This window comes from Gorilla gorilla, chromosome 4 (genome assembly GCF_029281585.2).
Source record: "Gorilla gorilla gorilla isolate KB3781 chromosome 4, NHGRI_mGorGor1-v2.1_pri, whole genome shotgun sequence".
Lineage (NCBI taxonomy): Eukaryota > Metazoa > Chordata > Mammalia > Primates > Hominidae > Gorilla > Gorilla gorilla.
The window spans coordinates 115,285,241-115,297,395 of record NC_073228.2 but is presented as its reverse complement, the minus strand read 5'-3'; the positions used below and the strand labels follow the sequence as shown (position 1 = coordinate 115,297,395).

The 12,155-nt window shown below is 39.4% G+C and overlaps 1 protein-coding gene across 3 annotated transcripts in view; it reads right to left on the bottom strand.

Annotated features, from left to right (window-relative positions):
- Positions 1-12,155, bottom strand: part of CAMK4 (calcium/calmodulin dependent protein kinase IV) — a 266,138-nt gene that overhangs the window by 8,268 nt on the left and 245,715 nt on the right. For all 3 annotated transcript variants that reach the window (XM_063706704.1, XM_055387546.2, XM_019028302.3), the window contains 2 exons: positions 7,901-7,976; positions 2,809-2,935 (listed from right to left, as the gene is read on the bottom strand). In XM_063706704.1, coding sequence (XP_063562774.1) covers positions 2,809-2,935; positions 7,901-7,976 — 203 coding nt within the window. The remainder of the gene's footprint in view (positions 1-2,808; positions 2,936-7,900; positions 7,977-12,155) is intronic.

Here is a 12,155-nt window from a genome sequence, read left to right as displayed (position 1 = left end):
AACATTTTTGACAATTAGGTATTTTCTTTTTATTTTCCAATCATTTTTCTCCTGTCCCTCCTCATTACTATCTTCCTCACAAAAATACAAAGAATTTATTGAAAGTCAATGTGCACCAAAAATTTATATACACCATTGTTAATCTTTACATTTGAAGATATTGATAACAATCCTAACTGAATTATTGGGAAACTTTCTGAAGGTCAGAATCACACTCAAAGCCTTGCCATTACCCTGCAGTACCCCTTACATCCAATTCCCCAACTCCTCAGCACTTAGTCTGCCGATGACACAACAGATGTGGGTTTTGCCAGTAAGTATACATTTATGGAGCTCAAGGATTCTTCCAGTTCTGAAGTTTTAAGCAGTGATAAACTAACATGGGATCTAGCTGAATGAAGGAACATCAAAGCTAACCCTCTTATTCACTTAATATTTATTAAGGGTGAAAAGAAATGGAAGGAGGGCTAAATAAGAGTACTATTATTAAGTGAGTTGATAGTAGTTACTTAACATACATTATGTTCCTTAATTCTCACAACAACCTAGAGACAGGTACAATTATCATCCTAGATGAGAAAACTAAAGCACAGCAAGGTTAGATCATGAGCCCGAGGTTACAATTCCAGGACATGACAAAGGGGGTACTTAAATCCAGGTGTGTCAGACTCTGAAACTTCATGGTGTACTTCCGGATCCATTGTTTCATCCAGTAAACATTTACTGAGTCTGTCCTATATGCCTATGTGGTTCTAAGGTCTGGGTACACATGCTTTGTCCTGCCCCAGAGCTTAAAATCTAATTAGGGAGGACCATTAAATATATAAGTGATGACTGTTATGAACTGGGGAGTGCAGGGGGTAAAGGAAGGTTTTGGCAGAAGGAACCAACTGTAGGTGGGAGCGACTGAAGGGGAAGGCCGACCATGCCTCCCAGGGGATGTCTAGTGGCAGCTGGGGCTTGAGAATAAGAGTTACCCAGGGGTGTGTGTGTGTGTGTGTGTGTGTATGCATGTGTGTGTGTGTGTATGCATGTGTGTGTGTGTGTGTGTATGCATGTGCGTGTGTGTACATGCGTACGTGTAATGGAGAAGAAGGTGGGGAGGAAGAAAGAACATTACAGAGCAGAAGAGCCGTGGCAATATCCTGAGCTATGCTGATGAGAAACTAGAAGTGTGGTGCACTAGAGTGAAAAGTGATCAAAGGAGAGAGATGTGAAGTGAGTGATGGCACAGGAGAGGGGGCAGGCCCCAGACCAGGCAGCGTCATGTAGATCTTGTTATGGGTTTTGGATTTTATCCTAAGATTCTTAAAGCAGGACAAGCACATGATGCGATTTATTTATAAGACCATCCCTCTGGATCCTGTGCAGACTGTATTTGAGAAAGGCATGAGAAGAGGCAGGGAGGTCAGATAGGAGGTTGGGGCAGTGGTCCAGGGGAGAGAACTGGATGGATTCAAGAGGTGTTTAGGAGCATGGGGTATGACTTGAGGAAGGAGTTGCAATGACATATTTATACATCACACATCACACACACTGACTTTCTCTTCCCACTCATGCTGGAAAAGCCATGAGCCTTAGGGAATCTGTTCCATGAAGGAACACAGAGGGTAAGGAAGAAATGCTTGAAGAAAAAAGAGCACAGGAAAGGGAGTCTGGACAACTGGATCAGCCCTAATAATGTCTTTCTGCTGGGAAGCTGTGTGACCTTAGCAGTCATTTCACCTCTCTGGTCTTTAACATTCTCATCTTTAAAATGAGAGGAGGACTAGATGCCTCCTAAGACCTCTTCTACATCTAACCTTTTATGATTCAAAAGTCAGCTTTTGATTATGTCTGTGTGGTTGTTCTCTAGTGGATTGATGAGAAATGTTTCAATCTCATGTTAGCATCCTCTTTATTTTATAAGAGGTGAGTGACCTCCCCAGAAGGTATGGATTTCCTGAAGGCAAACAAATGTCAATATTAACTTAAGTGAGAAGCAATGTAAAAACAAACAAACAAAATGAACTATTAACACAGTGGAACATTTTTATAATGCCAATGATGCATAATGGGACTTATGTTACTATCAGGATATTTTAATAAATTTGATGAAATTTCAGGAAGCAATATTGTTTTACTTGAAGTATATCTAGGCTGGGTGCAGTGGCTCACATCTGTAATCCCAGCACTTTGGGAGGCCACAGTGGGAGGATCGCCTGAGGGCAGGAGTTTGAGACCAGCCTGGGCAACATAGCAAGACCCCATATTTCCAAAAAACTTTTAAAAATTAGCTGGGTGTGGTGGCATGCATCTGTGTCCCAGCAACTCAGGAGACTGATGTGGGAGGATTGCTTAAGCCCAGGAGTTGGAGGCTACAATGAGCCATGATCATGCCATTACACTCCAGCCTGGATGACAGTGAGACCTTGTCTCAAAAACAAAGAAACAAAAAAGAAATGAAGTACATCTAAATTCTAGGCAATTGCAAGCCATGTTAAAACAGAATTCTGTGTAAATTGTGTTTGAATTCACCCAGCACAGCTTTCTTCATAAGCAAGGTTTTTATACTTATCAGGTAGTAAAAGCTCATTAATACTGTAGTAATTGTAGTTTATGATAATTCAACTAGTGATGAGTCAAAAACATATCTAGTTTTTATTCTCTAAGGAAAATGTATTAATAAACTAATTTTATTAAAATACTTTAAAATTGAAAGAAAATATGGCATTAATAAGGGTAAAATTTTAAAAAATTCTACTGCCCATTAATTAGTTAAAAATAAATTTATTTCATTTTGTTTCATTTTGTTTTGGTTACACTTACCAAGTCCTTGGCATTTAGAGATACTTCATCCCACCAGGGGGAGATAAAGTAATATTCACAATTCAGAATTCTCCTGAACATGAACTGATCGCCTCTTTCATCATAGAATGGTTCAAATCCACAAAGTCTAGAGGAATAAAATATAGAGAATAAAATGTCTTTAAAAGCTCAAGTATATTTCATCCAATTTCTGTAGGAATTCAGGACTGTTCTTTTTCACTGCTTCCTGCCATGGAAGCAAGTCTGCTCAGCTTAAGTATGCAACTGCCTTATTACAATTCACTATTTATAGTGTAAACACATGATTAAGTCCTCCGGAAGTAGGAATTAATGTAAAACAACTTAGGATTTCTACAAAAAGCTATAATAATAATTATAATTATTGTGTAATAATAATAATTATTATAATTCTTATTACACAGAAGAACAATAATAATAATAGCTAACATTATAGACATTATGCTAAAGCCTTTCCATGGATTTTTTGACAGGTATTGAGAAGACAGACAGGCAGACAGAGATTGAATAGACTTCCAATTTAGTATGAAAGGGAAGAGCTGGGATTTTGAGAGTAAAGAAATTAACAAGTGGAAATTAGAAATTTTCACTTATTTTTATTCTGCCCTATTCTATGAAATCCTCCATAGAAATGAGTAAAGCTTTATGACATTTCCATTCCGTTCCAGTTTGGATTTCAGAGTGAACAAAGACAGAAGCTGAAACTATTGTTAGGCAATGACCTTAAAAGATGTATAAGATTAATATAGTCACCAGATGCAGCCAAAGAGATGAGCACCCTCAATTTACCTCATTCTTTGTATCATTTTCTACTATGGAGTCAACTTAAAAATGAATGGGAAAAGTGGGATAAAAGGGACGGAGAACTATCTTGGGCATCTTAACAAGAGAGAAAGGAAAAGTGAGTTGTTTGTGACCACCAAGCATCCACTGTTTACAGACGGGTGGAAGTTCTAAAATCAGTAGGGACCAAGAGGCAACTGCTTAAAAAAGCCCATGCCAGGGCATGTGTTGCATGTGTTCCATTTGAAAAAAAATGAGGGTGGGAGGGAGGATGAATAAAAGACATTTTCCCAAAGGCTTCACTCAAGCTGGCCAGGTTGGTACATAGCATGAAAAATTAAAGTGCATCCTAATACAGTGAGTTTTTAGAAAGAAGCAGTTTCGTATGTCCTTTTGCTCACAGAATGTCCCACTGGGAGAATGTTTGTCTCTTCCAGATATTCTGGAGCCAGTGAGAAAAATGCAAGGCCTGACAGTGCAGACGCCTGGGCCAGTGTGTTCTCCCTTTCCCTACTGAGCAGTCTGCACAGAGAATCCCGCTCCTGACCCGCCTGTGGAAGAGCAGCCTAAGGTGAGACAGGGCACATGTCCTCACCCTGACAACGAGAGAGTCTGGCCTTGCCTGCCCTGCCCTGCTCTCCACAACACTAGAAACCTATGGCCTGTTGCAGTTAGTCATGGAGAAATGAGCCAGCTTCCTAGACTTAGTTTAGGAGTTTCCTTATATTTCCCCTTCTGAAAATCTAGAGACAAAAATGACCACTGAAGAGTTATAGTGCTCAAATGCCTTTTCTCTCATTTCAATCCTATCAGTGACTTTTTGCTTTGGTGACAGAGGTAAAAGGTGTCAACTTCAAGCCTTAGGGCAGAACTGTAGTGTTGAAAGCTGAAGGAGAGAGTTTGAATCTCTGATGTTATCTGATTTCTGATCAGATCATAAGGCCCAGTCCTGCAGCTTTTGTCTGTAGGGGCAGAGGGTTTAGGTATAAAAGGTAAAGATATGAGAATTCCTGGGAGAAAAAATAGAATGGCCTTCATTTTCAGCCTAATGGCATTCTTAGAAATAGCAAGGCCCCATCAATAGCCTGGTGGTGACAAGCTAGAACTCTTAAGAAGGAAAGAGTGGGCCAGGCGCGGTGGGTCACACCTGTAATCCCAGCACTTTGGGAGGCTGAGGCAGGTGGAAACACGAGGTCAGGAGTTTGAGACCAGGCTGGCCAGCATGGTGAAACCCCATCTCTACTAAAAATACAAAAAATTAGCTGGGCATGGTGGCACGTGCTTGTAATCCCAGGTACTCGGGGGGCTGGAGCAGAAGAATTACTTGAACCCAAGGCAGAGGCTGCAGTGAGCCGAGATCACGCCACTGCACTCTAGCCTGGGAGACAGAGCAAGACTTCATCTCAAAACACACACACACACACACACACACACACAAAGAAGCAAAGAGTGAAGTTAAAATGCAGCAGTAGCCACAAGAAGAGGGACAAAAGAGGTAACAGAATTCTTTACACTGATAGGAAGAATCTAATGTCTATTCACGGCTTTATTAAAAAAAAACAGCCCCAGAGTTTATGTACATACAGACAAGTATCAGTAAAGCAAATGCCTCAACATTTGGAAGACAGAAGAAAGAATCTGACTGAAGCTTATAACGTAGCTTCATTGTAAGATTTACTTTCCCAGGAAGCATTAACAAAATGGATCTTTAGTTCTAATTCTTCATTTGGTTACTTCTGTACTCTACTCTGTCTGTCTCCAAGCCACTCTGGTGAAATGAGTGAGATGTTAGAGGTCATAGTCTCAGGTGCCCAGCAGGCCACTAAATGTACATTAAACCAATCTAATAAAGAAGATACAGAGATCAAGTAGCACAACCCACCAGAGAAAATGTGCCAGTCGACCGTGCCAGTGGACTTCACCAATTATTAAAGAACTACAGAGTAAATAAAACGTCCTCAGGCTTAGGGCCTGACAGAAGTTAGCCAAAAACTAAAGAATATTAGTTGTAAGCAGCACTGTTATTTTCATTTTGGAGGCTACCACTCTTAATTTCAACTAAACCTATTAATTAATTACCTAAAGTGTATAAAGATAAAAGAAATATATAAAATAGTTTGCATAATTTGGTAATGGACTAGGGGATAGGACAGATTTTTAGAACTATCTTCAGGGTTACAATAAAATATTTCTCAAGTAATTATATTTTTCCCTTCATTTTCCCATGTCAGTGATATCATTAAGTTTTATGCATTCCACATTCCAATTTTTCTGGGTAAATGTAACTTAATTTCCTACTTCCATCTCTCGAAGTTCTTTCATATCATTAATACTTAATGCCTCCCAGTACATTTCAACAATGTACCTACCAATTGTTGGTACACTGGTACATAAATTGGGTATATTTATACTTTAGGGGCAAACCTACATTTTGGGGACAAAAACAGGATCTTTATCTCTCCAAATTCCTCTCAAGCTTTTCTTTTTCTTTTGTTTTGTTTTGTTTTGTTTTTGTTTTTGAGTCGGAGTTCTATCACCCAGGCTGGAGTGCAGTGGCAAGATCTCAGCTCACTGCAACCTCCGCCTCCTGGGGTCACGCCATTCTCCTGCCTCAGCTTCCCGAGTAGCTGGGACTACAGGCGCCCACTACCACACCCTGCTAATTTTTTATATTTTTGGCAGAGACGGGGTTTCACCATGTTAGCCAGGATGGTCTCGATCTCCTGACCTCATGGATCCACCCGTCTCGGCCTCCCGAAGTGCTGGGATTACAGGTGTGAGCCACTGTGCCCGGCCCCTCTCAAGCTTTTCTAAAGACACAAGGAATTGAGCACACAAAATATCTTTTTGTATTACATATTAGTGGATGGCTCTTTTATCAGTTGCTTGTTAAACCTTTCTGTCTTGGCCATCAACCATTGTATATCAGGTAAACTTAGAGTTTGCTAACGTGCCTGTGGGCCCTACCACAGTTAGCCCATTCCTAGTCCATATCACCTGGACATTGAATTTTTTAAGATCACTATTAAGTTAAAAACAACTTTAATTAAAAGCATTCTGATATGGACTGAATTGTATTCCCCCCTCCAACCCCAAAATCCATATGTTGATGCCCCACCTCCCAATGAGATAGTATTTGGAGATGGAGCCCTTGGGAGGCAATCAGGTTTAGATGAGGTCATGAGAGTGGGGTCTTGCTCATGGGATTAGTCCCCTCATAAGAAAAGAGTCCACAGAGCTTGCTCTCTCTTTCTCCCCATCATGTGAGGACACCACGAGAGGTCGGCCATCTGCAAGCCAGGAGAGGGCCCTCAGCAGAAGCTGACTGTGCTGACACTCTGGTCTTGGACTTCCAGCCCCCCAAAACTGTGAGAAAATAACTTTCTGTTACTTAAGCCACCCAGTCTATATATTTTGTTATGTCAGCCCAGGTAGACTAGTATACCTACTTTCAAACCCTTCAAAATTTCTCTAAATTGGAATATTATGCATTCCAACAACTAACTTTGTAGTACTCTCTAAATGGCAACTAAGTCTCCTTGTTTTGAACTAAACTCTTGAAAGCATCGATATCTTATTTTCTAGTTGTTCTACAGTATTCTTCCTTCTCAGACGCTCTTCTGTTTGGTTGATTTTTTTCATCACCACCTGCAGTTCCACCATGTCTTTGGCAAATTTCATGAAACTCTTTATTTCTTATTAGACAGGAGCTCAGGAATGGATCTGGGGATACCAGGGATTAAAATATTTCACTCATTTTTTTTCCCAAGAAATTTGTGTAGGGTGTTAAATTTAAGACCCTTGAAAACCTAACAGAAATAAGAAACAAAATTGATAGCTAAAAATGCATTTAAAATATTCCTTATAAGAAATATACCAGTTTGGAATTGCTTAAGAAATTAAATAGTCATTTCCCCTTTTAAAAGGACTAAATCTAATAATTTCATATGAGATGCAAATAAGTAAAACAAGAGCAAGTTTACACAGCTAGTCTTGGGCTCATATTCTTTACTATTGTCAAGTAATAAACTGTTCCCTAAATCTGCTGTATATTACATAGTGGATATAGACATAGGAAAGCCCTGGACAAGAATTCCGGTCTCAAGAAAATTACAAAATAAAAAGCAATTTTCATTTTCAGGAAATTCTATCACTAACTGCATTTAGTATGTAACAGAAAATCACAAAAAGGCAAAAAGTAATCTTTATGGTTTTTATGAGCATTAGAGGTATCTAGAAAATGTCACAGAAAGGTAAATAGTTTACGTAAATATTGCTTTTCTTCACTTACAAGATGTAGGTGATTATTCCTACAGACCACATGTCCACCTCAGGTCCATAGGCACAACCTCTAAGAATTTCAGGTGCTGCAGAAAAAGTGAAAATTGTGTTAAATTAGAGCTTAGTCAATATTTATATTTTAATATCAAGCAATGGGAAAGAAATAAATTCATCAAAACGATTTCTGAACAGTTTTACAACCAATCTTCTCTCCCCAAACCACAGTATGAAGCTATAAATACTTATGTCTATTTTAGTAGGAGAGATTATAGTCTATCTGTGTTTGGGATGCATAAAATAACACTATTAACTTTAATATTCTATGTCAGAATATCATGATACTGCTCAAATCAAGTAGATAGAGCTGTATGTATGCTACAAAAGATGCAATACTTCAAAGGGAGTTTTGTACGTAGAAAACAAAGAAATGAAAGTTAAGCATAACAAGGGAGAAAAAAGTCACAAGTATGCTGCCTTGAGATCTAGACCTGCTGGGAGCAGGGTGTGTCAGCGAGTGTGTGGGTCTGACAGTGTGCAGGGTGTGAACCAGTGTAGATGGTGAGGAGGGTTGACAAGTATCTAGTCTGGATGGTTGCAGCAGGAGCTAGGAGGTGTCCTGGCACATGTCCTGGCATTGAGAGATGCATGTAGGTCTCCAGAGAGCAGCTGATCCCAATCAGCTTGAGGTCATGAACTGAGAAAGGGGAACTTATCTGTGCACAGTGAGGCAGCTTGTATTAGTTCTGCCGCTGTTGTGAAAAAGGAAGGCTTTCTCAGCCATAAAATAGCCCTGGTGTGGAGAATAGCAGTATCTTTTATATTTTTATTACCTTAGATTTGTGAAAATGGGTAATTAACTGGATCCAGGCACTTTCCCTGAGTACTAAGGGTGTTATTTGTTTGCCTAATTAACAACAGAAGAAAAGGGAAAGTAAGAGCCCCACCATCTATCGAGAAATAGAGCTCAGGCCTATTGTCCAGAGTGGCCTTTCTTGATTTTGAACACAAGTGCGGCAGGTGCCAGCAGCGTTCTTGAAGAAGGAGCTTCTTGATTAATGCTGATGGCTGCTTGAGGAAGGCCTTGGGGATGAGGACACCACACCATTCTCTGGGATAGGGGTTGGAATGCAAGTAAACAGGATTCTCTGTCCATGCTGGCTGGAAATGTCACATTCAGTGTTGCCTACCAAGATGAGCTCTGGGGCTGGGCGCAGTGGCTCACACCTGTAATCCTAGCACTTTGGGAGATTGAGGCAGGTGGATCACCTGAGGTCAGGAGTTTGAGTCCAGCCTGGCCAACATGGTGAAACCCTGTCTCTACTAAAAATACAAAAAAATTAGCCAGGCATGGTGGTAGGTGCCTGTAATCCCAGCTACTCGGGAGGCTGAGGCAGGAGAATAGCTTGAACCCAGGAGGTGGAGGTTGCAGAGACGGCGCCGCTGCACTCCAACCTGGGCAACAGAACAAGACTCTGTCTCAATAAATAAATAAATAAATAAATAAATAAATAAATAAATAAATAAATAAGTGAGCTCTGGAAGGAGGCTATCCTCATGGGACTGTGGATTTACCATACAGGAAGGAATACTGTGGGCATTCCACTGACCTCTTCCCTAACTAACCCTTAACTCTCATCATGTTCCAATTTCCCTGTAGAAGCTGGGTTACATAAAATATGAGGAGTTTTCAAAAGGTCATGGTAAATGCATATTATAAAAACTATGCATGAATTTCACAATTTTTTGTACCAAAATAAACTTGTACTAACTTGTCATAACATGTCCAAACAGGATCTAGTCTGAGACACTAAAAAGGCTAAGACTTCAGTTTGAAAAGAGCCTCCATCTGAGCAACATGAATTCTGCTAAAATTGAAGCAAGAACAAACATCAAATTTATGGTAAAGCTTGGGTGGAAGAATGGCGAAATCACTGAGGCTTTATAAAAAGTTTGTGGGGACAATGTTCTAAAGAAATTAACAGTATACAAGTGGATAACTCATTTAAAGAAGGGATAAGACAATGTTGAAGACAAAGCCCACAGTGGCAGATCATCCACATCAATTTTTGAGAAAAAAATAAATCTTGCTCATGGCCTAATTGAAGAGGACTGGCAGCAGCAGAAACAATAGTCAACATCACAGACATCTGTGAGTTCTGCTGAAACAATTCTGACTGAAAAATTAAAAGTTGAGCAAAGTGTTCACTCGATGGGTGACAACACTGTTGCATCCAGATCGATGCAGACAAAAATAGAGCTTTCAATGGAAATTTTAAACAAGTGGGATTGAAATCCTGAGCCTGATTCTTCAAAGAATTGTAACAGGAGATAAAACATGGCTTCAACAGTATAATCCTGAAGACAAGGCACAATCAAAGCAATGGCTACCAAGAGATGGAAGTGGTCCAGGCTAAGCAAAAGCAGATTGGTAAAGAGCAAGTGTCATGGCAATGGTTTTTTTGGATGCTCAAGGCATTTTGCCTGTTGACTTTCTGGAGGGCCAAAGAAAAATAATGTGTTTCATATGAGACTGTTTTGAGAGAGTTAGCCAAAGCTGTAGCAGAAAAATTCCCAGAAAACCTTCACCAGAGAATCCTTCTCCACCACAAAAATGCTCATGCTCATTCCTCTTATCAAACAAGGAAAATTTGATGAGACTTTCAATAGAAAATCATCAGGCATCTACCTTACAGTAGTAACTTGGTTCCTTCTGACTTCTTTTTGTTTCTTTATCTTAAAATTTCTATAAGGAACACATTGTTTTTTCACTTAATAATGTAAAAAAGACTGCATTGACATGGTTAAATTCCCAGGATCCTCAGTTCTCTAGGGATAGACTAAATGGCTGGTGTTATCACTTACAAAAGTCTCTTGACCTTGATGCAGTTTATGTTGAGATATAAAGTTTATATTTTTCATCATTTTCACCATTTTTTGACAAACTTTTTGAAGTGCTCCCTATATGAGATAAAGAACCTGTATGGTGAAAGGAGGGTGTGCATTCTAGCACTCTACACAGCAATTCAGCAAGATGCACCCTTTAAGGAACTGTATCTGTAGCCAAAAAGCTTTTTTTAATCTACAGATGAATTATTCCTAGAAAACTTTTCTTTTAAGGTTTAATTAACAAAATTAAGAAACATGCATGGCTGATAACGAACTACTATCATTCACTCTGTCAGGTTAGCTTTCATTCTCTGGGGCAATCTGTACCCCACAGAAAGTGTCTTTGAGCACAACAGCCCTGACAGTGAACTTTCCCTTGTAAAGGGGAACTCAGATTATGCTGCCATTGCAGGAAGGCTGCTATTGCCTATTTTTGTCTCTGGGAGATGTTCCAGTCTAGAAGCCGAATGCACACATATTAAGCATGCATATTCCACGTGCATTAGTCCTTCTCCACGCAGGTCTTCACATCAGTGAATCTTATTTGGTCTGAAATGCTATCAAGCCCCATACAGACATTTAAACATAAATATAGAAATATGTTGAGAGAGTCTTTTACATTTTCTGGATCTTGGTTTTTTACCTCTAAACTGTAAATGAATCCAAATAGCTGATTTCCAAGTTAACTTTGAGTTTTAACCTGCTACCCATTATATTATTAGTAAAGGATGTGTTACTGATCATTCAACAAGAAGAGAGGACAAGAACAAGCATTCTAACCTGCAGACCTGTTGCATTTCTCATTTCTTCTGCTACAACAGCTACTGTGTATGCTGCCCTGTGGGGACTCATCCTGTTGGCTCTAGTGAAATCAACCCTCCCACCCCGTGCAGGCCAGAGACACATACTGGCAAGGGTCAGATGTTTTCTCTAGGCATTGCTAATAGCTCCCAGCCAAAGAACTCTAAGGAAAATGAATAGTGTGTCACAAATTGCTTTTTGGATCCACTATACAGGGAGTCTGAGTTTCATACCTGACATGGCAAGTTCTGATCTGTCGCAGCACTGGGTGCAACCTTACTCTCCAAAGGCAATTTATTTCTTTGTGAAGCACTGTACTGCAATGTGAGTAAACTTGCCATGTAAAAAGTTAAACGTCCCACAGTGAAGTTAACAAACAAAAGGAATAAAAAATGTTTATGCCATCCATAATAAATTCATCTTAAAAATAATTGTTTTTAAAATAACTTATTTTGAAAATGATAAAAAATTGGGGTGAAACAAAGTCAAAACACCTAGACACAATTAGATATCATTTTCAATAACTTTCGAATATATATATATATATATTTTTTTTTTTTTGAGATGGAGTTTCACTC